Source organism: Gekko japonicus, unplaced genomic scaffold (genome assembly GCF_001447785.1).
Source record: "Gekko japonicus isolate JY-2015 unplaced genomic scaffold, Gekko_japonicus_V1.1 scaffold549, whole genome shotgun sequence".
Lineage (NCBI taxonomy): Eukaryota > Metazoa > Chordata > Lepidosauria > Squamata > Gekkonidae > Gekko > Gekko japonicus.
The window spans coordinates 565583-589069 of record NW_015169189.1 but is presented as its reverse complement, the minus strand read 5'-3'; the positions used below and the strand labels follow the sequence as shown (position 1 = coordinate 589069).

At 40.5% G+C, this 23487-nt stretch overlaps 1 protein-coding gene across 1 annotated transcript in view; it reads left to right on the top strand.

The window, feature by feature from the left end:
* The window catches only part of CEP120 (centrosomal protein 120kDa), a 52359-nt gene extending 29094 nt beyond the window's left edge, over positions 1-23265 (top strand). Inside the window, exons 17-20 of the mRNA XM_015416221.1 lie at positions 884-1006; positions 3248-3346; positions 22002-22147; positions 22764-23265. Of these exons, the coding sequence (XP_015271707.1) occupies positions 884-1006; positions 3248-3346; positions 22002-22147; positions 22764-23019 (624 nt within the window). The 3' untranslated portion in view covers positions 23020-23265. The remainder of the gene's footprint in view (positions 1-883; positions 1007-3247; positions 3347-22001; positions 22148-22763) is intronic.
* Positions 23266-23487: the final 222 nt, after the last annotated feature.

The following is a 23487-nucleotide window of genomic DNA, read 5'->3' as shown; positions in this document are numbered from 1 at the left end:
TGATAGCATGCACATACAATATTCTTCATAACTGTCTTGCAGAGAAGTTTGCTGTGTAATAGAATGATGACATCACCTAGTGATATGCACATTGAATATGTATAACTTGAAGCTATTTCTTCTCTTTTGTAATACTAGCTTCAGAAGATGGGGACAATGGCTGCCTATATGCAGCACAGAATTGGTTGATTTCAGCTGCTCCCCATCCTATCCTGTCTTCTCTGTGAATACTACAATTTGGGGCCTATGGGGGAATTTTGTGTATGTGAACTGTTTGGAGCTTCCACTTCTCAGTCTGAATCTCCTCCTTTGGAGCCCATAAACTCTTTCAATTCTGAGCTGGCCAATTTTGCTATCTTCTCTTTTGTTTTCTCTTGAACTGACTGTCAGATGTTCTCAGTGTTACCTGGGCAAGAAGCATCCTTATTTCTCATCAGACCATTTGTGGAAGAGGTGGAAAGGTTCCTTTTATTTACAAACCAATATTCTTATTTATTTATTTATTACATTTATACCCCGCCCTCCAAGCCATGGCCGGCTCTTCATGGGTCTGGAATCTTTCAAGGATGCTGAAACTCTGGAAGGAGCCTTCGTGGTGTGCACTCAACATTAAAATTTGGTTTTTGGCGGGAACAAGCAGGTAGCCTGCAAGGAATTGTTGGGCAGGGGAAATAAGCTATTTGGAAATTTATTGTGCACTTTTCCATGTTTTTTTCTTTTATAAAACATAAGTGCCAGATTAAGCAATGTATATAAGCAATCTGTTGTGATACAGTATTCACCATGCCTTTTGTCTAGTTTGCGAAATGTCCTTCTGAGTTGATTGCCAGATATCATCCAGATGTAAGCTTATTCAAGTGCTTCTTTTTTAAAAAAACCCTAGATATATGAAGCAGAAAACAAGTATAAAGGTCTGGAGAAAGAGTTTCAACAATACAAGGATCAGCAGAGCAGCAAACCAGAAATCCGGTTGCAGTCAGAGATAAATATTCTGACATTAGAGAAGGTATGCTGGTGGACTTCTATAAACCTTTCACATCCATTTATAAAGCTTAGATGTATAACAGCATTTTATAACATCATAAATATATAGAGCATTGTTTTTAAAAAGACCTAAAATAAATTCCATACTTAACCGCAGCTGCAAAACACTGGCGTAAATGTAAACAAAAAATGTTTTTGAAAGAAACTGTGGTTTTAAAGATGTTGCCAGTGGTGAGAATTTTAGCTGTGCATCACTTTCTAGAATTCTTCTCAAGGTGCCTTTGCAAGTTATTGTATCAATATTTTTCCAGACTGTTACAAACTACTCAAATGGGGTACACTTAAAATCAGTTCTGGATCATAGATAAATGATAGTCAGCTTCTTAGCCTTTTTTCTTTTGCTGTCATGGTTGGCCTGTGGAGACATTATCTTCACATGAACTAGGAACTTCTCTTCACATGAACTCCACAAATATCAGGAGAGCACAATCCCCACAATGACCATGTTATATGAATTGAGAAATGTGTTTTTTCCATGCATGTAACTCCTCCTTACATGCATTTTGGCTCATTTTCTGTAGACAGTATATGGGTATGAAAATCCACATTTCCCAAATTCATACAATATGGCCATTGGGTACATTGCAGGGATCGCAGGCTCCCAGTTCACAGATCATGACATCTGTATGGGCCTTGTGCACAGAGACAGTAATTACTGTTTGCTAATTGTTTCTTATATGTAGATTTGAGTCATATTTTTTGTATCTATATTTTGGCTTTATTTAGAATTTATATATCTCAGTAGCTTGGTGTTGGTTTTTAAAAGAATACTCTATTTACTCTAATTACATAAGATACCTTTTTGATAGCTGTGAAGATATTTATTTTCATAATTTCAGATCATTCACACTTAGGTGCAGTATGAATAACCATCCTAGGAGAAAGCTTGAGTTTTTCTTGGGCTCCTCATGCCAATTGATTCTACTTCGTCTGGGTTGGGGGGTTGGGAATAGTTATGAAAAATCTGTTGTAAAAGTATGCTTAGTTCAGAGAGTATCAAATTCCCAGACAATCATGTGGTCTGAGATTTTTCTCTTGCCCTTGGGCCAATCCCTGTATATCTTGAGCTCTATTACATTTGAGATGCCACTCAGTTTGGATGGACAAATATTGTGAAATATTCCCTGAAGCTCAAAATGCCCTTGTGTGGAGACTACCTACTTCTTTTGTTATCATTCAGGATACCCAAGGCAGATAACAATACAAAATTCATTAAAATGCTGATAATAAACATGAAAATGCTATATAAAAAAACAACCAAGTCACTTCAGGGAAACACCAACAGCTGCTACCACTGTTAAGTTTTTCAAAGACCTTCCCGAATAAAAGTATCTTTATCCTACTCCAGAATGCTTGCAAGGATGGCACCAGTCGTTTCTCCTGAGGAAGTAGTTCTACAACATTGGAACAGCAGTTGAAAAGGCCACCCAATCTAACTTAAGATAATGCAGGTTCCTACAGGAAGATCTATTGGTTTCAAAGGCCAATGCATCTTTCACTTTCTTTAGAAGAAGGTAACTCTTGAGTTGCTCTTCTGGCAGTTCAAATGCCCAACATGCTTTAAAATTATACCATAGGAATCTCAGCTTGACTGTGACTTTAATATGTCACAACACCAGACCCAGCAGGACTCTGAAATCCACAGTAGTGTAATTTATTTATTTTTCGTAAATGAATAGCAGTAGTGCTAATGGTGGAATTTTCTGTTGACTGTTGAGGAGGCCAATCAGTGGGATTAAGGGTACATCTTTTTAAAAAAAGAATGATTACTCAGTGACCTTTGAAACTGAAGATTTAAGGTGCAATCTACTCAAATGAATAGGGGCACATTTGTTACAACTTCAAGGATAAAACATACCAAGACCTTCTGCCATCAATTAAACTCGAATATGAAAAGCTAAATGGTTATTACAGAAAAATGAATGTGATCTTTGGCTCTTTTTGAAGATGTTTAAAAGGTGTTTACACAAACTGTCTTGGAGTACAGACTAATCTAGTTTGACTTTGTTAGACAATAAAAAGAAAGCTATTGCTTAAACAAGAATATGCCTGTGTGCCACAATATTTACATCAAATTGCATAACAGCTTTAGATGTTACATGTTAAATTAAACAATTTTCCTAATCTGTTCTCTATATGCAAAATCAAGCAAAGATTATTAACCGCTATCACAGTGTTTGAGAGAACTTGGTTCTTTTAATAGGGGGATCTCGAAAGGAAATTGGAATCGGCCACCAAGTCAAAACTACACTACAAGCAACAGTGGGCTCGGGCTCTGAAAGAACTAGCAAGGCTAAAACAGGTATGTAATAGAGGTAAAATAAGTAATTGGGGAGGAGGTTTTTAGAATTAAGAAATGCTGGGCTCGTCTCATCCAATAAGCATTCTTGCAACGGTCCTTTCCAAGCACAATACATGCAGGTTCTCTTCTTGGTTACTCTTAGATTAAGGAACACTGAGCCAGCTGGCCCTCCGCTTTGGCCTTTGTTCTGAATTCACATACCTTTAGAGGAGGGTTCCCAAAAAGCTACCAAGCTTTTCATAAAGTGGATGGGGCTGTAGTAAGGCAGGGCTTGTTATTAATTTCCCTTGTTCAAATGCAATAATTTTCTATGGCTGTAAATAGCAGCCGCAGTCATTGGAAAAGCAGGATGACTGGTGAGTTACTTCGGCTTTCCTTTGTCAGTTGTGTAGGTTCATTCCACCTTCAGGGTTTTGGTCTTTTATTCCCCCATCTTTTACTTTCTCCATTCCCCTTCTGTGATTCATTTTCAAAGTGAGGAATGAAGTTGTGATGTTTGGCTGTGCCTCTTGTGGCAGCCATTTTGGGATGGTGCTAACCACATTCTCTCAAAAGTGCAAAGGCACCTGTGGGTTCAAAAAGGTTGGGGATCCCTGCTTTAGAGTCATTCTAATCAGACCTACTTGGTGTATTCAATGGGGCTTGATCCCAGGAAATTGATTTTCAGCTAATATTGTATAGATGAGGCACGGTATCAGAAGTGACTGTAGAGGCAGAGTGTCTTGTTTTTATTTATATATTTGAATTGTCACAGTAATTACTACCTAAATATACATGTAGCCATGGCTTTCAGGAATGATATGAGATGTAACTGAATTTTGAAAGAAAATGTGCAAATGATAAAGAGCAGTTCTCATTCTATATATATACCTAGCTTTATACAATCTATCTTTTAAAGTAACATTACTGGAGATATTAGTAAAGGACTGTTCATGTTAGGTCCTTATAAAGTTGAGGAGGAAAAGAATATGTTTTCCTATTGGCATCTCTTCTGAATTAGAGATTGAACAGGATTCTGTGATTTCTACACCTTGGTAAAAATGTACATTGGGTACATTATTTGCCCAAATAATGCCTGTATAGTTGGGTTGTGTAGATAATATTTACAATGTACTAAAGTGCATTACAAGCCTTGCCACATAAAACCTTTCAACAGAATTGTAATCCCACTGAGCGGTGCTTGGGGAGGGGGTTTGAGGAGTGGCTGATTCAAGCAGTATTTGGACCCAGATTTCCAGCTTAGTAAATTTACAGTTCCAAAGACAGCGGATGACTGTCCTGATTAATGTTGATTTCCCTAAAAACAAAGTTTTGTGTATTGGCGTGTGGAGATGCAACCCTGGAGAGCCGGTGCTTGTTGAAGTAAACAATACTGACCTTGGCAGACCAGTGGTCCAGTGCTGTACAAGGCAGCTTTATGTCTTCACGTGTCAGAAACTGCCCCCTTCTACCCAGCTGTGGAAGTTACAGGAGCCCTATCCTCTCTAAATGAAGCTAAGTGAAGATTAAAGTTATTTTGAAATTGTACAGATTTTCATTTGTTTCTGAAGGGTTTGAAAAAACCTGCATTGTAAGTCATTTATTAGAGTAAGGTCTAGTTGACTGAGATTCAATTAACTAATGTTTATCTGGAATTAAACCTTCCTGATTTTAGCAAGAGTTAAATTCAGTAAGTGGAGCAGGCTCCTATCCTCAGTCAGCTCTTATGTCCTTCAGGATCTCAGGATAATCTGTAAATCTAACTAGGATGGGAATCTTATGGTCGCTTAAATTTCATTAAGTCTCACTGAAATTTGAATAAACAAGAAGAGGTTTAGTTGGTAAATGCTGTTTTGTAGTGCAATAAATACTTTGGTTTGCTTTCATCAGTGCTTGAAACAATGTGTGATCCCATCAGAAAAGAGGACAGATGTGAGAGTGTAGGTCCATGGATCATTAAACAAAGCTCTGTTTTGACTTTGTCACTAGTTCCAATACTTCTATGATTAGCTGCAATAGTTGTGTTTATCTGGGTTGCTGTTTTGGGTGAGAATTGAATCACCTGCCATCTTTATCAGCATTCTTAACCAAATAACTGAAGCAGCATGACCAATTTTTATGATGCTTCTCAGTGTTTTCCCCTTTAAATTAAGATTGTCAAAACTAGCTTGAGGCTTTCTGGAAATACTTTAAATGCATGAGTGTTATGGATAAACTTACAAAATGAAACTGGTCTAAAGAATCCTTAATTGTGTTTTGAATATAAAAATATGAATTTAGGAGCCTTAAGGAATGTTAAGTCTGCTTAAGTTCTGATGATTTGTGTTATTTTTTGTTTAAATTGGAATAATACCATGATAATTTTACATTGATTCTGGTGAATAGCTGTGGGGTTATAATTTGTGCCAGAAACATGTCACACCAGAGCTCTCTGGAGAACTATACAAAACATTTATGTTGTGAGAATTAGATGCAGAAAGCCATATCTTGGATGGTTAATAAATGTTAATGACAAAACCCAGCTGGCAAGCTTTTGGAAAAGGCGATCAAATACTTTGTGGCCATTGCCAAAAAAGTGTTTAAACAGATTTCCATTAATCAAAAGTGAACAGTCTGGTCAAGCTGTGAATTCTAGAACCATGACCCGCATCCAATATTTAGCATAATGCCCTTTTATTCCAGACTGTTTTAATTACTAACCCTCCTTATCCCCCATGTTCGGGGCATGTCCTTTTGAATTCAAAAATTAAACTAATAAAAAATATGCAACTACAAGCGTACGTAATTTTAAACTAACATTAGAAACATGCTTAATACAGCAGCAACATTGTTTCAGAAAAGTAACTGCTGCACGCTTTTGAAATTGTTGGTGCCAGTATGTGATAGTATGTGATAGGAGAGAGCTAACCAAATTTTTCAGGGAATAAACTCAGGAGTCCCCTGTACACTTGTAGAAGCACAGTAGTCACAGAGGCCAAGGCATTTCTATTGAAATTAAAATGGCATCTGGTATCATGACGTCTACAGCAGGTTGCTGTATATTTCATGAAATTGGGGACAATTTAGGGTTTTTTGCAACAGTAGATGGGAGACCATAAATAGGTGGAGCCCTTACAGAAGGAGGACTTATTGTTACAACACACTCTAAGACCTGGAACTTTTGTTTGTTGTCCTCTTTTGCCCTTATCGCAACAATTATATGCTGGCTGTGGCCTCCTTACCTGAATGGCCAATCAGAAAATGAGAGTCAGGGGTTGACGAGTCCTAAGCATTGGTCCTGGACTTACCTGGGGCCGCATTTGCAGCCATAGGGCCAGGAGCAAGCATAGGGAGGCGGGGATCCTGTTGCAAGCTCTGGCTAGCCAATCAGCTCTACTGTGGGCTGGCCGGGGTGATGGGAGATGGAACTTTGGGGACCATCTCAGCTCAAGGCTTCTGTTCCAGTCTGTCCTCTCCCTTTTTGGCTGGTTACCACAGATCCTCTTCCCATGGTGCCTAACCAGAAACGGAGAGTTGTGGAAAGTAAGGAGTTGACCAGTGGTAAGTAGAATACTGGTAAGGTAAAGTTAGGCAAATTAACTTCTCCTGATTATGCTGAATAACTGCTTCTTAAGGTAACCCCAGGATTGTGGAGGTTTGGCCATACTACATCTGTAGGAAAATTAAGCCTGCATACTACACATTTCAAAACATACTTGTATAACCATGCTACCTGAGATTGAGAGAATGAAAGATTACTTTATTGATCTTCCAACAAGCTCTATGGCCCCGGTCACACGGAGCATTAGCCACGCTACAGGGACGGAAGATAGGTGGGGTTTCCGGGCGCGATCTTACCAGCACATCTGGGAAGCGTAGTGCTCCCATGGCTCAAGCGAGGCTTCCCTCCGAAGATGCGGTTTAAAAAACTAGTACCTCGGAGGTACTCGTTTCCGGAAACCGTGGGGCAAGGGCGAGCGTCTGATCGCGTTTCCAGAGGTAGTTCCGGCGCCCGCCCATGTCCCCTAGCTGAAAGGTGTGGTTTTTTCCCCAAGTCTCCACAGATGCGCAAAAGCACACAACGGAGCATGCGCAAACGTTAGTTTAATAAAAAAACCCACACAACTTGAGTCATGCAGAGAAGAGGAGAGCAGCCAGAAAAAAGCAACAAAGAGCGCACGGCTTGAAGCGAGCGACAAATAGATAGGGGGAAAGGGGGCAAGGCAGAAGATAAAGTGGCTGAGACGAAGCCCAGAAGAGCGGGGGCGCGGCGGCAGAGTAGAAAGTCTACTTGGGAAAGGGGGGGCACAGCTCAGGAGGGCGGCACCGTGGCCTCGAAGACAGGCGAGTGGAGAAGGAGGCGCAGCCAGGGCGGAGGGGGCTGAGCCATGCTGCTTTGCCCTCTTCGCGCGCCCCACCAGATGGCTCCCCGGACTGTTGCCCTTACAGAACTACTGCCCACCCCCTGCCTGCCTCACTGGAGTTGGCAGCTGGCCCCTCCTCTCCCCAGCGCCGCTTGGCCAGCTGTCTCTGGCAGCCCCCTCCTCGCCTTCCCTCGGTTCGCGGCCCCCACTTCTTTGCCCCGCGGCCCCGCTTCTTTGCCGTGTGATCCACACCCCCCCCCCGCATTTTCCTGGCCGTGTGACCGGAGCCTATATCATGTTTTGGAAACTGAAGAGTATGCATGTTTTTATTCTTAATATTTTATTATAACAGTCCAAACAACAATAGTTCTTCTATCAGCCATTACATGCCCTTTATCCTAATTTTTAAAATGAAATGCTGATTGAAGTATGTATTAATACCTGTATGTATTTGTAATTATGCAGATGTGTTTTTAATATACCAGGTTGCTTTTCAATGAAACTTAAGCTATTACTTTTTCACAATATACTTGGGGGATTTCAGAGGTCAAAGTGGAAGTGAATATTGATTCCATGATTCCGTTAATATTTTAGGTTGAGTTTTTGGGAAGACTTGAACATCACGGTGAGCAGTACTTGTTACTGTTACATTGGAGAACTGTAGTATATTTCTGTTGAAGTTGTAACAAAGAATGTCAGAGTTCAGCTTTGGTGATTACAGAGGGATCTGTCTGGATTTTGAATGTTTTCGTAGAAACTCAAGAGTATGTATATTTGAGATTAGTGACTATTGGAAAGTTTAAGGTTTACCATTTTTGTACTACTCCATGTGGATTTTTTTCACAGCAAAGCCAGGGCATTTGTTTTAAACAAACACAGACACGGTCTATATCTTGTCCAGCCTCCTGCTTAGCCTCTCAAAGTAATTAATGTGATTAATTTATGAGTAATTTAGCCAAGGAGAGGATGTAAATCTTTGCTTAAAAAAACAGAGTCCAAATCTCGGTTAAAAACTGTGTCTTGAAACCATCCAGACTCTCCTCCTGACTTGTCAGCTCTAGGTTATTTTCAGAAAACTTGAGTTGAGTTCCTTAGCTTTAGTTGTATGTTTTTTCCCACAGACTTGCTTGGTATGCGCAAGTCGGAGAGTGAATAGTGGCTGCTATTTAGCCATTGTTTAGTCTAGGGTATGTATGTTTACATCTTCCCTCTGGATTTATAAGCTGCTATGACAAAATAAAGATCGTTCTCACTTGATTGAAGAGCCTCTTAGCTTTAGCACCTGGCAGCCTGCAAGGATCTTTTTGCAGATTGAACTTAAATATTTGATTTTTCTTTGTTTGTATTTTTTGTATTTTTATTGTCAGACAACACAGGAGTCCAAATAAAAGTTAGTATGTTGGGATAGCATAAAAGATTGCCCTCTGATCTCCTAGAAGAGTGCAGATTTTGCAGTGAGGGATTGAAAAGTGTGGGGGAGGGAAGGGATATATAACCTCTTCTCTTGTTACGTAACACTTTGGACATGATGTCTACTTAGTGTGCCACATTGCTGAAATGCCTATTGAAGGGTGGACACTTGTTTCACATAATAGGTGTGCAGAGGAAAGGCAAGTACAGAGAAGTCATGAAAAATTTAAAAACACATAAATAATACTGCTCTGTAGCTCCTGGGGAAGGACTGACCAATCAACATAATGGTAAATCCAGTGTAACATTTAACTTGGTATTAGGGATCTGTTGCTGGTGTTGGGAGAGAATAGGTTCTTTCCCATGCATTTGAGCACAGGAAAAAATGTCATCAGTTTGTAGCTGTGCAGGGTGGGAAATCCAGGTTGAATATTACAGGAAGAAACATTACACAGTGGAACAAGTTGTTCAGTGGAACAAGTTGTTCAGTGAATAACATTCCATAACTCCCCTTCAGAAAAGCCACATAAGCATATAGGATTCGACTAAATGGTCTCTTGGTTCTTTTATTGTGAGCTTTGGTGGAGCTTTTGAAGTGCTGCTCAGATGTAACAGTAAAAAACAAGAGCATAGGTTTTCCTCTTGATGGGGCAGTAGCCCACACTCATCTGTGTATGCAAAAATAAACCATTGCAAATCCTTGTTTGTGCAGTTAGAGCTAAAGCAGCTGCAGAGTATTGAAGGGTTACATTATTCTTGTTTATTTACTTCATTTATATGCTGTCTGCTCTCCAATGGGGACCCATAGCGACTTATCTCCTCTCCTTTATTTTATCCACAACCAAACCTGTGGGGTAGGTTAGGGTAAGTGTATGTGACTGGCCCAAGGTCTCCCAGCAAGCTTCCATGGCAGAGTGGGGGATCAGACCTGGCTCTCCTAGATCCTGTCTGGCATGCCAGCTGTCTCAGTTTAGTTTACTTTAGAGGCTTTTGAAACCAGGGCCAGCCCAAGAGATTCTGCTATTCCAAGATGAAAGCTGAAAAGTTCAATCCAGGATCTTCAAAAACTAACAAAACAACCGGGGGGGGGGGGGGGGGGGGGGGGGGGGCTGGAGCACTCTCCTTGTATTGCTGACTACTTCATTGATGTCCCCCAGAACATTGCAGCCCAAGCTACTGGTTGGGTTGCTTCTGCTGTTAGGCCAGCCCTGAATGAAAAACTATCATGAGTGACTGGGGACATCCAAAATGTCAGGGCAAGGAACTTTTCAATAGGTTATAAAACTTAACTGAAACAGACAGGAACTAAACAGATAAGAGTCAAAAATTTGCCTTAAGATGATAAGTTTCAGTAATTTTACAAAACAATTAAAATCATCAATGGATTTGACAAGATGGTATAAAATGGATGTATTTGAAAAAAGCTCTGATAAAATAGTCTCCAAGTCAGCACCAAACATGGATAAAGAATCCTTCCCACCAGAAATTAGACTTTTACAAATAGTTCATTCTTTTTATAAACCTCTGATCTAATCATCGTAAATCTTATACTTCAGACATAGTCTGGTTTTCATACTTCAATTCGATCAAACATGAAAAATACCTATCATTAAAACTAGTTATTTGGCTGCTTAATTTTGTTGTTCTAATATGAATGTTAAAAATACCTTGGATTTTAGGTACCACTAGATGGATTTTACATTCCCTTTCCGTATGGTTGTAAAAGTTATTTTAGGCCTTATAAGACTCTATGGCGTAGCATAAGGAATACTGCATTCACTGCTTTTATTTATTTATTTCAGAAAAACCATGAGGGTATACAAAAGAAAAGGAAAAGGGGGAGGGAATGGGTTATGTTGCAGTCATTTGGTACGTAATGTAGAGGACTGAGAATACTTTCCCTTTCATCCCCTTTATTATAATTTTAAGGTATTATTTATAAAATACAATAATTCTTATTTCTGTTGGGATACATTTGTATTCATTTAAGTTTTAAGTTTCAAACTTCGTAACTAATCTATTTTGACTACACTGGTTTCATCATTACTTCGTATTCAGCATAAGACATTTTTGTGACTTCTACATATTCATTAGAACCTTTAATAAATTAGTAATATGTGTGGACCCACAAGAAACTTGTGAGAGCTGCTATCCCATTCTCCCCACCTCCACTTCTTCCCCTCTCCCCCAACTTCTCTCACACTGTTTCGCCAGCCCTTTTCTTTCTCTCTCACCTCCCTGCCTGTCTCTTCCTTTCTGCACCCCACCCCATCATTCTTTCTCTCCCAGCTTCCCACCTACTTCCTCCCCCCTCCCCCTGCAGCAGCAGTGCCACCAGCCACTCTCCAGGAATCACAACGGATTGCCCAAATACAGAGATCAGTTCCTCTTAGGGTTGCCAGCTCCATGTTGGGAAATTCCTGGAGATTTGGAGGTAGAGCCTTGGGAGGATGAGGGTTGAACTTGGAAGAGACCTCAGCAGGGTATAATACCATAAACTCGACCCTTCAAAGCAGCCATTTTCTCCAGGGGAACTGATCTCTGTCATCTGGAGATCGGTTGTAATTCCAGGAGATATTCAGCCCTCACTTGGAGGATGGCAACATTAGTTCCCATGGAAGAAATTACTGCTTTGGAGGGTGGAGTTGGCACCCCTATCTTCTTCTTACTGAACAGCCAACCTATCTTTATTGGCCTCTCTGTCTTCAGCTTTCTGTCTCCTTTCCCCCTGCAGCTTCTACTGAGGAGTACTATGGTCTTTCTCCACAGTGGGGACTAAAGCAGTTTACATTATTTTCTTCTCCTTTTTATCTATATAACAACCCTATGAGGTAGGTTAGGCTAAAAGTATGTGACTTCCACTCTATTTCTCTCAGTGGAGGGGGGTAAGCAGTGGGATACCGCAGGGATCAGTACTTGGTCCACTGCTTTTTAACTTGTTCATTAATGATTTGGAGTTGGGAGTAAGGAGTGAAGTGGCTAAATTTGCGGATGATACGAAGTTGTTCAGGGTGGTGAAAACCAGTGAGGATTGTGAGGCACTCCAAGGGGATCTGTCAAGGATGGGCAAGTGGGCGTCAACATGGCAAATGGGGTTCAATGTGGCCAAGTGCAAGGTGATGCACATTGGAGCCAAAAATCCTAAATATAAATACACGTTGATGGGGTCTGAACTGGCAGAGACAGATCAAGAGAGAGATCTTGGAGTTGTAGTAGATAACTCACTGAAAATGTCGAGACAGTGTGTGACTGCAATAAAGAAGGCAAATGCTATGCTGGGGATTATTAGGAAGGGTATTGTAAACAGATCAGCCAATATCATAATGCCCCTATATAAATCAATGGTGAGACCTCATTTGGAATACTGTGTGCAGTTCTGGGCACCACACCTTAAAAAGGATATTATAGCTTTGGAAAAAGTGCAGAAAAGGGCAACTCGAATGATAAAAGGGTTGGAACACTTTCCCTATGAGGAAAGGTTAAAGCGCTTAGGGCTCTTTAGCTTGGAGAAAAGACGACTGAGGGGTGACATGATCGAGGTTTATAAGATTATGCATGGGAAAGAGCAGGTAGAGAAAGAGGTACTTTTCTCCCTTTCTCACAATACAAGAACCCGTGGGCACTCCATGAAATTGCTGAGCGGTCGGGTTAGAACGGATAAAAGGAAGTACTTCTTCACCCAAAGAGTGATTAACACTTGGAATTCACTGCCACAGGAAGTGGTGGCAGCTACAAGCATGGACGGCTTCAAAAGGGAATTAGATAAGCATATGGAGCAGAGGTCCATCAGTGGCTATTAGCCACAAGGTATAGATAGGGACTCTGGGGCAAGTGATGCTCTGTCATCTTGGTGCTTGGGGGGGGGGTCAACAGTGGGAGGGCTTCTAATGTCCTGGCCCCACTGGTGGACCTCCTGATGGCACTGGTATTTCTGGCCACTGTGGGATACAGAGTGTTGGACTGGATGGGCCTTTGGCCTGATCCACCAGAAGAGGGCAACCAGGATGGGGAGAGGGTTTAAATCCAAGTCTTATGGGGAAAGGCTGAAAGAGTTGGGTATGTTTAGCCTGGGAAAGAGAAGGCTTAGAGGGGACATGATTGCAGTCTTCAAATATTTGAAGGGCTGTCATGTAGAAGATGGAGCAGATCTATTCTCTCTTGCTCCGGATTGCAAGACTAGATCTAATGGATGGAAATTACAAGGGAGTCGTTACCGGCTAAATATCAGGAGAAACTTTCTAACTGTAAGAGTGGTTGAGCAGTGGAACACACTGCCTTGGGAGGTGGTGGATGCTCCTTCGCTGGATGTTTTCAAGCGGAGGCTGGACAACCATCTTTCAGGTATGTTGTAGAGCTATCTTTGGGCTATGCTCCTGCAGAGTGCAGGGGGTTGGACAAGATGACCTGCAAGGTCCCTTCCAACTCTAACATTCTATGATTCTATGACTGGTCCAAAATCATGCAGTGAGCTTCCACAGCAAGATGGGGATCTAAACCTGGGTCTTGCAAACCCTACTCTGAAGCTGTGACCATTATGCTACACTGATTTTCATAGGGTGGCTGATAATTGAACAGTAGCAAGCAGCCAGGCCTAGTTGAATCAAGCAAGTCAGGTGGTATCAAGTCCCACAGAGGGTGCTGCTGGGCCTAGGTTTGCCAGTCTCCAGGTGGGACCTGGAGATTCCCCAGAATTACAAATAAACTACAGGTAACAGAGATCTGTTGCCCTGGAGAAAATGGGTGGACTTGGTGGCATTATATCCAGCTGAGGCCTCTCCCCTCCCCAAACTCTGTACTCCTAAGACTTTACCACAGAATTTTCAGGAATTTCCTAACCTGGAACGGGCAATCCTAGTCCAAGGCCTGGCTCCAAACCCCATGTTATTCAGCCATTCGTACTTCAGGAGGAATCCTTCCCAATCCGAGCTCCAGTCCTGCTCCCTTTTCTCCCCCCCCCCCCCCCCCCCGGCTATCTCAGTCTCACTGTCGATGCAGCAAGGCCTGGAGTGGATTCCTGAGGCGGACATTTCAAAAGGTATTGGGGGGAATTTCAAGGCTCCCTGAGGTTTTTTTAAACTTTTTCCATTTTCCTGGAGAGCCACGGAGTCCCCTGAGTCTGTAGAAAAACCTGTTGGGGGAGAGTGTGCCCCCTATCTGTGGAAATAAGTATCTGCATGCAGAGGGGACTGTTGAGAATTAGATATATCATGGTGTAAAAGAAAGTCTGTTATATATCTCATATAGAGAACCCATTTATATTTGGGATATTACATTTGGAACAGATTTTAATACTGTTTCATTACCGTATGATATTTTCTTACTTTAAGTTTGTCTTCTGCTAGCATAATACACACTCCATCTTTCCTCAAATTTTGTAATAGACCGGTTTCTCAAATAAGTTATTTTTGCCATTAGTGCATGTTCAGCAAGTTTATTTTCCCATTCTTCTAAATGTGGACAGACGTCTAGTTTCCATTTTGCTTCATAAATAGTTCTAGCTGCTGTTACCATGTATTTGAATAGCTCTTCTAAAATCTTGGTAATTTATTAGCCAGAACACCTCATAGCATGCTCTTGGCTTCCATTGGGAATTTAAACTTTAATATATTCTGTATTTTTGGGTGTATTTCCAATATTTTCTTTCTTTTTTACGTCCACCACATATGAAAGGAGGTTCCATCTATATCTTGACATTTACAGCATTGTCCTTTGTAGTTTTTATGTGCTTTCTCAAAGTCCTTTGGCGTTATATAACATCTGAAAAAACATTTTGTGCCAATTAACTCTTAGTGTCTGGCTGACTGTAAATTCGATATCTTTTCCCCATGGTCGTTCCCATTGTTTATTTATTTATTTTATTTATTGTTTATATTTATACCCCGCCTTTCCAGATATCTGGCTCAAGGCGGCTAACCACATTAAAATGGCATAAACAACCAAGTTAAAACAATTAAATAATAATAAAAATTAAAACAAAAAAATTGTTGAATAGATATCTGTTCATTAAGGTTTTGCATCCACTTAATCATAACGTTTTTCACTTGTTTATTTTCCATTTCTAGCTGGGGTATAATCTTACATATCCATCATAGTAAATGCTCTTTTTGGTTTATAATCAGCTCATCAAATTCAATTGCATCTCTTAGAACTCCACCTTCAATACTCATTGAATTAGTCTTGAGACTAATTGATAATAAGCCATTGAATGTTTACACCTTCATCTTTAATATTGTGCTAAGACTTGATTTTCCTGAGTGTTTATCATCATGCCATAATTTAAAAAATCATTTTTATTTCTCATATTCTTATCATAACAAGCTTCTATCGGGGACACAAGCAAAGAGTTTGAGGGGCTCAGTAAATTCTGGCATGTAAACCTGTCAAGAAAATGCAAGGTTAGACCCCGTGGGTTCCCCGGGCAGGTGCACACAAGAACCAGGCTGTTGTTTATAAAATAATATTACGTTTATTTAAAGATATTAAGAAAGAAAAATAGTTATTGCCAACACATTACTCAGAAATCATACAGAACAGAAAATAACAAAGCTAGCTTCGACTACCTAACACTGTACAAATCTGTATTAGGTGGCACCAACCTTAATTTTGTTATGAATGCCTCAAATAGCGTTGTCTATGTTTCTAGCAACTGCAGGACATGGTCTTGCCTCATAGTCCATGAAAAATCTCACCTAGCTTCCTCCTTTCCTGGGCCACAGTTCAAGTTATAAGTTTTGGTCTGTCAAGTCAGATGATGATGGCATTCAATCAGGATGGGTATCCAAGGTGAACCTCTAGAAAATTATGTCACCTCTCCAGTGTGGTTAAGAGCGGCAGACTCTATTCTGGAAAACTGGATTTGATTCCCCACTCCTACACATACAGCCAGCTGGATGGCCTTGAGTCAGTCATAATTCTCTCCGAGCTGTTCTGTCAAGAGTAGGTCTCTCAGTGCTCTCTCAGCCCCACCTACCTCACAGAGGGTGTCTGTTGTGGGGAGAGAGGAAGGGAAGGAGATTGTAAGCTGCTCTGAGATTTCGAGTGAAGGGCAGGGTATAAATCCTCCTCCTCCCAGTCTCCCCCCTCCCAAGATCACAGGTTCCCATAAGAAGTTAATTAAGTGGCTTCCATCTTTAGTCCTGAAGATGATAAGAAGCTTGCAGGCCAAAAACACACACAAACAAACCAATTAGCGACACCTGCAGGTCTGTACAGGCCCATCACTGTTTGTGTTAACGCTTGAGGGGATGGTGAGGAAGGTGTTCTGCTTCACACAATCATATTCTCTAAAGTCCATCTCTGGTTATGTGATTTTTTTGTAAGTTTTTCCCATCTTAATAAATCTGCTTGAATTGATTTCCAAATATACTGCTTGGCTTGTTCCTCTGTTGGAATTATTTTTCCTCGTTTTGGTAAAAATACCTCTATTGCAAATGGTATTTTCCAGCAACATTTTATTTATTTCTTTTGTAAAATCTGTCTCAAAAAGTCAAGGTCTTTCCTTTTCTTTAGCATACTTGATGGTATGCTAAAGATGACTTTTCCTGTATACTTCAAGATGTATACTCAAGATGGTATACTCAAGATGACTTTTCCTGTCATCTTGAGTCAGGCCCATAGCTAGGATTTTTTTTGGGGGGGCCTTTAAGTCCCCCCCCAAGACCAAGTGTCCTGCCTCCTGGAGGGAAAGCCACTTCGGGCCAGGAAAGGCCAGACCCAGTGTGCTCTCAGCTGTGTGCGCTCCAGCCATCTCCGCCACCCCCCTCTGTCCCAGCAGTCTGCACTCTGGGCACACACACCGGGCCCTCTCCAGCCTGAACAGTGGGAGCCACTGCCTCCTCCTCCTCCCTCGTGCCAACACAGCCAGCACATCAGCGCCCAGGCAGCGCTCACCTGCACCTTGGCCCTGCATCCTTTGCCTATTGCTGCCATTGGATCCCCCCAGCCACTGGAGCTGGGCTCCACACTCACTCCGTCTGTCACAATCTTCCCACTGAACACAACAATGCAGAGGGGTAGCAAGCCCAGCTGAACCAAGTGGCAGCCCCTGCAGCAGCATAATCCCTTCAGCACCGGCCCATCACAGCTCAGCATTTTGCTTCTGCCACCTTCCCTCCCCAAGTGGGGCGCAATTGCCGAGCACAGCAATGCAGGACAGGAGGTGAAGCCATGGAACCAAAAAGCCACGTGAGGGCCTGTCGGCCGGGGACCTGGACAAGCAAACGGGTCTGTGTTGGGGCCTGGGCTGGATGGGAAGTCATGGGGCCTTGGACATAAGTTGGGGGGCCAGGCCCCAAGATGCCCCATTGTAGCTACGGACCTGCCTTGAGTGGTGATTCCCTTTGGTTCTTTAGTATCGTGTCTCGTGTTTTCTTGTAAGTGAATTGAACCAGTATAGCTTGAGGTAGCTTATTCTTGAATGCAAATCTTGAATTCACTCTAAAAATCTGGTCAATGTCAGGAAAGTCTTCCTCTATCTTCAAATAATTTTGAAGTAAATGACAAAGGCTTTTTTTCCAAATTTGGCCTCCCAAAATTCTCTAGGATTCCTCTACAGATAAATAGATCTGCATTAAGTCTCCAGGATTTCAGTTATTTGTTTTGCCTTCTCAATCCCAAGATCCTGCTTTTCTAAATGTGTGCCATTATATGTTCGTTTCCCTTTGATTTTTATAATTTCTTGTGTTCGTTCTTGTAATTTTAAATTGATTTCTGATAGTCCAGCCGATATCACTTGAAACACTTCTTAAATGTTCTTCTGGGTTCTTTCCTCAGATTCTTGAATATTCCTATCAATACTATGGATATTCTTTAAGATTATTTTCTTTGAATCTTGAATGGTCTTCTGTTCTTTCTTCAAATGGTTGCATTGGGTGCACCAGTGTTCTTGATAATTTTTCCATTTTTCTTCAGTTCTCTGGTCCTAATCTCTTTCATCTGTACTCCTTTTTTCTTTGTCTCTTTGATGTGTTCCTGTTGCCATTTTCTTTTTTGCTCTTCTATTTTTAAAAATCATGTACACACTTTCCTTATATTATTCCCATATACTGTTTTCTATGCATATAGCACACGCACAGCAATCAAAGTTTATACTATTTAAATAACTCAACTAAAGTGTATGTCCATTAGAATTTTTAAAAATGGTATTCGCTACAGTTCTTATAAAAAGCGCTAAATGAAGCAAGTAATGAATGTTCTGTATAGATATAGTATAAATGAGGAAGGTAGCTTATCTTCTAATCATTCAGTCATAAACATTGATATATCACCAATAGAACAATTTTTTCCTATTAAAATTATGATTTAGTAAAGCAGGGGAGAGAGTTGATAAATGAAAAGGGAGGGAAGGGGAGGAAGAAAGGGAGGGGGAGCAACAAAGAGGGAGGGAAGCAGCATCTTCGCTTAGTTTTCCAGTGCACTGATTCATCCAAGGTCTTCAGGGAAAACCCCCCAATGTTTTTTCCTATTTAACTTTTTAATTAATTTTTCACAAACATAATCATAACCAATAACCCCCAATGTTTTCAAGTTGTTTTTCATTCTGAGAAATTTCACATGTTCAGTGGACATCTGCATTCACTATTTGAAGTGTGGCACAGAGTCTTAGACAAAGAAAACAAGTTTCTAGTTCTCATGATTTTGGAGACGCATGTGCGGGGTAATAGGGAGGTAAGTGTGACATTTGCTGATTAAACTCTACCTTTGGGAAGGGGAAAGGTCACAGGTTGGATCTTGTGTCGTATTAAGCCCTATCCACCCTCACTTTATTATCTTTCCCAGGCTATTCTCCTCTACTTTATTTTTGAGAGGGTGGGTGTCCTGTCATTTCACAGTGTTAAGCTATATCAGTAATAGCACTTGTGGGATCAAATTATCTTTGGAGTGTGGTTGCTTCAAGAATGGTATGTTGAGTGATGTTGAAGAGGCTTGTTTCATAAGTCAAAAAGTCTTGTCATATGTGATACTTTTTGTAGTTTGTTTAAATTACAGTTCCACAAGCAATTGTGTATACGTTAATCCACTTAAAAAATCTAGGTCTATAAGGACATACAAGATTCCCCAGCTGTGATATTCCCATCTCCTGGGAACTTGCCAGCAATTGGGTTTGGGTGTGAAACAGTGAAATATATATTTTTATTCAGATTGATTTTTGGTGGGCAGGGATGAAGAAGAGTTGGGTAAAATTGCCATTTGTAATTATTATTCACACAAGCTGTTTGGATGGGATGGTCCATTAAATAATATTTGGATTTTACAGTGTTTAATATATGTAAGACTGTACACAACTGATCTTGTGTTAATTGTGCTCTTAAACTCTAATGACTAGAGATCACAGAGAGGAATAAAGCTGGTTTTGAAGCTACTAATAGGAATTGAATCATAAACTTTTCTCATATGTCACTAGCAAGTTGTTCCTTTCAGGAAAAAAATAGAGAGAACTGCAGTTTTAGTATTACTTTTGTTCAGCTGCCTGACTCCCTGGTGAGGAACTACTGCCAGGAACAATTAGTGGAGGCAGTGAGAGTTTCATGTCTCCCTGGTCATATTGGCCTTACATTGAAATGTAGCATGATTACCTGATTAGCTATCTTTTTATATGTACCCAGAATGGCTTTTATGCAGTCTTTATACAATGGGGAAACAGTTATCACTCAAGATTCTGAAACATCTTTGGCTAATGACAGAAGGGATGTGATGGCTTTTAAAAAGTAATTTTTATTTTAGGATCCCCAGAGCAGTGAAACTCAGAATAGCTTGCATTTTAATAAATTTGTTAAAGACATCATCCCATTAAGTGGGCAGCTTGGTAATCAATCAGTTGTGTCAGTTTTTGCTTTTCTACCAAGTTAGAAGTGAAATGACACACTACTGTTATCTTATAGTCAGCCCACAGGGTATTGCATTGTTGAGAGGACCCAAGAGAATACTTGAAAAAGAGTCAGCAGCTTCAGTTCAAAAGAGATTTGGGGAACACTGTAACATTTCTGTATGGATGTGATGTTAGTGGGGAAAGCTTATGCGAAAGTGGAGATTAGTCTTCCTCTGCTAGATGGGTATCTAGTTGCTAGATGAGGTAGAAAGCTTAGGGGTACTCCTAGATCTAACCTTGCTTTTTGAAAAGCAGGTCAGTGTTGTTGCTAGGAGCACTATTTATACAATTCAGAAATTTTCCTCCCTTCTAGACTCAGCAGGCCTAGACACACAGATACAGTCTTCTGTAACCCCTAGATTGGATTGCTGCTAACATGTCCCATGTGGGGTGCCCTTGAAAGTCACTCAGAACTACAGTTAGTGCAAAATGCTGCAACCTGTCTGTTAACTGCTACACACCACCAGATATACATTATGCCCGTTCTGAAACAACTTCATTGGCTTCTTTCTAGTTTTTGGGCTGAATTCAAGGTGCTGTGTCTTTCTTTGTATAGATCCCTGTCCTGTTGAGGTCTTCGAAGCAGCTGCTTCTAGCTGTCTCTTCACCTTACAAGGTGTGAACGTCCACAGGCAGATGGTAGGCTTTTTCTGTTACAGCACCGATCCTCTGGGAAAGGGCTTCCAGAGAAGATCTGGAAAGCTCCTTCTCTGCTACTTTTTCAAATACAGTGTAAGGCAGCCCATCAGAGGGCGTTCAATTGTTGACATGATGCATTCTGCAGAGTGGTAGAAATTGGCTCTGTTGGTGACTGGTTTTCATTGTTGCATTTTAATATTTCTGGGTGTCTCAAATAGAGCCAATATATATATTTTTTTAAATACGTGATGCCATTAGCTTTCATGATATTTTGACCCGTTGTGACAGAAACCCTAAAACCTTACTAAGGCAAGAGCATCACCTAGAGTGTTTGGGATCTGGAACCCTTGGGAGTTTACATTAGAATGACCCATTCATTTTCATTCCACATTGGGCCATCCTGGCAGCTAATCCGTTTTGGACAAAGGACAGTCTCATTTGGTCCAAACGACCTATTTGTCATGGAAGTTCAGAGTCATTACCAGATGCTTGATGGGGATGGGACTATATTTTATTACTCTCTGATTGGTAACAGTAGCCTCTAACATTAGAGATGGAGCTTTGAATCTAACCACCATTTTCCTTATTTGTTCTCTCTTTTATAGTAATCCTTTTTATGAAGAGATCTTTTGGCTTCATTTAGTATAATTTATTTCTCTGGGATATTTTTTCTGAATCTCTTCCCTATGTGCTAGACTGCACAGGCACTACTACATCATTGGTTATAAGGTATTTTCTAGGGTTTCTACCCTGCCACTTTGTTATTGCTATAGTACTGCACTGGAAGAGTAACCTTTCAATGGGTCAATCTAGATGTCCTCAGGAGGTAGTGATTGCTGGCAGCTGATGAACAGGGAACCCTTGCTCTAAGGGAGTTTTTAAGCAAAGAAAGACACCATTCCTCTCTTCCTACTGTAACACCCCTATAAAAGTATTCTGGCATATCTTAGTTTCATGTCACTTGAGAAGTGTTGTTGTTCTCCCAGCCTTTTTGTAACCTTTTCAAGAGCTGGTGACCTAATATGCCTGCGCTTAAATTTTTATTTTTTAAGTGGAGACTTGTGATACTTTAACTACTACAAAATGGATTTCAGAACTTCAGTCAGTTGTAGTAGCTTGCTTGCTTGTCTGTTTGCATAACAAGATACACCCATGTATGCTTGCCTGGTACAAATGCAAATATTTCTGTGCTATTTCAAACCTGAGAATATTCTTCAGTCATGTCGCAGGGTTTCACTTGCCATGTTCGTGCTTAATCTAAGCTATTTTTGTGTTGCTTATAAGTTACATGCACATCAATGCCGTGGTATTTGTCCTGCCATGGAATTTGTCCATCTCATGCAGAGTGGTAAAGATTCAGTCAGAATCCACATGTAGTAAGCTGTGAAGTAAATGAAACTCCTTGGTCTTCCCGTAGCGTGAACAAGAGAATGCAATGGCCCGTCTTAAAAAGCAGCAGCAAGAGCTGGAGCACATGAGGCTTCGGTACCTGGCAGCAGAAGAAAAAGAATTGGGGAAGACTCAGCGGCAAGAGCTAGAGGACATCAAAAATGAACTGAACAGGTATTGTACTATTTGCTGGATTTTTACTTCTGCTGCTGGATAGGTGAGGGTTCAGCTAAGTCAAACTTAATTGGCTGTCAGTCCAGTAAAAGAACACAGCTTTTGGTCCCTTAGGTAATATTTGCCCATTTATAAAACGTAACAATCTTGTATTATAGGAAATCTATGCCAAAGGCTACCAGACCCAGTTTTTTATCTTGACTGTAGCTATATTACAGCAAGCCTTTTTTCCCCTCTCTTGTTCTAAGCAAACCTGTTTGCTGCATAAAAAGACACATTAATGGTGCCTGTTCTCAAATCTCTGGTGAACACAACACTTTAGGTTTTAAATGGCTCAGTAGTTTCAGTACCTTTTGACCTTATGTCTTCTGTGTGTTTTTAAACAGTTTAGCTCTTGTTAAAAATCACTCCGATACATAGGCATTTGATCAAAGGCATTCTTGGCTTCCAGTAATAGCCTCATCCAATAAAGTAAGTACTAAAGCTCTTAATATTGGATGATAGTGGCTGTTTCTGGGACAGTACAGCTTAACATGTTTCATTTATTAGAAATTTGCTCTCAAAACCAGTTAGCTCTGAGTGAATCAACTGACTGTTCATTTTTTCGTCTTCTCAGATTAAAACAGCAAGAAGACAAAAAGCATTTTCCTGATTCCCAAGAGGATTTTGCTTCACAGTTGCAAAGTGCTCACACTCGGCAACTAAATGAGAGTCTGGACGACTATCTTGCCCGTCTAATAGAAGAGAGGGATACATTGTTGAGGACAGGAGTGTATAACCATGAAGACCACATCGTAAATGAACTTGATCGCCAAATCAGTGAGTTGCTTGCCAAAAGAAGCAGCAGCAAGGAGCAGAACACAAAGAACTGAATTTTCCCTTTCTGCATAAGAGAGAACCTAAGTTTTAACTAGTCTTTCATTGTCTCTTCAAAGGCTATATTCTGGAAGTCTTGCACGCATACTTTTCTCTCAAAACTTTCTGCAGTGTGCATAGCGCAGTTCTGCTGTTTTGAGGTTGTAAGAGGGGAGTGTCAATTAAAATGTTTTAGATCATTTTATAATGTTTATGTCTACATATTTAATATTTATTTTTTTTAGGTATCCAAGTTATCTGTCTCCCCCGTTGCTTCAACTTGTTTTATTTCATAGTTTGTGTTCCTAACTCAGTTTTATATTTCTGTTTGGTAATTTTGATTATTTGTTTTATACCTACATACTTATCTGGTTGTCTAGATATTTATCAAAACATTTCAATAAAATTGCACTAAGAATAAAGGGCTGCAATATCTTGGGACTTTTTTTTAGAAATTGAGCCTAAAGATAAATGTGTTGCACTTT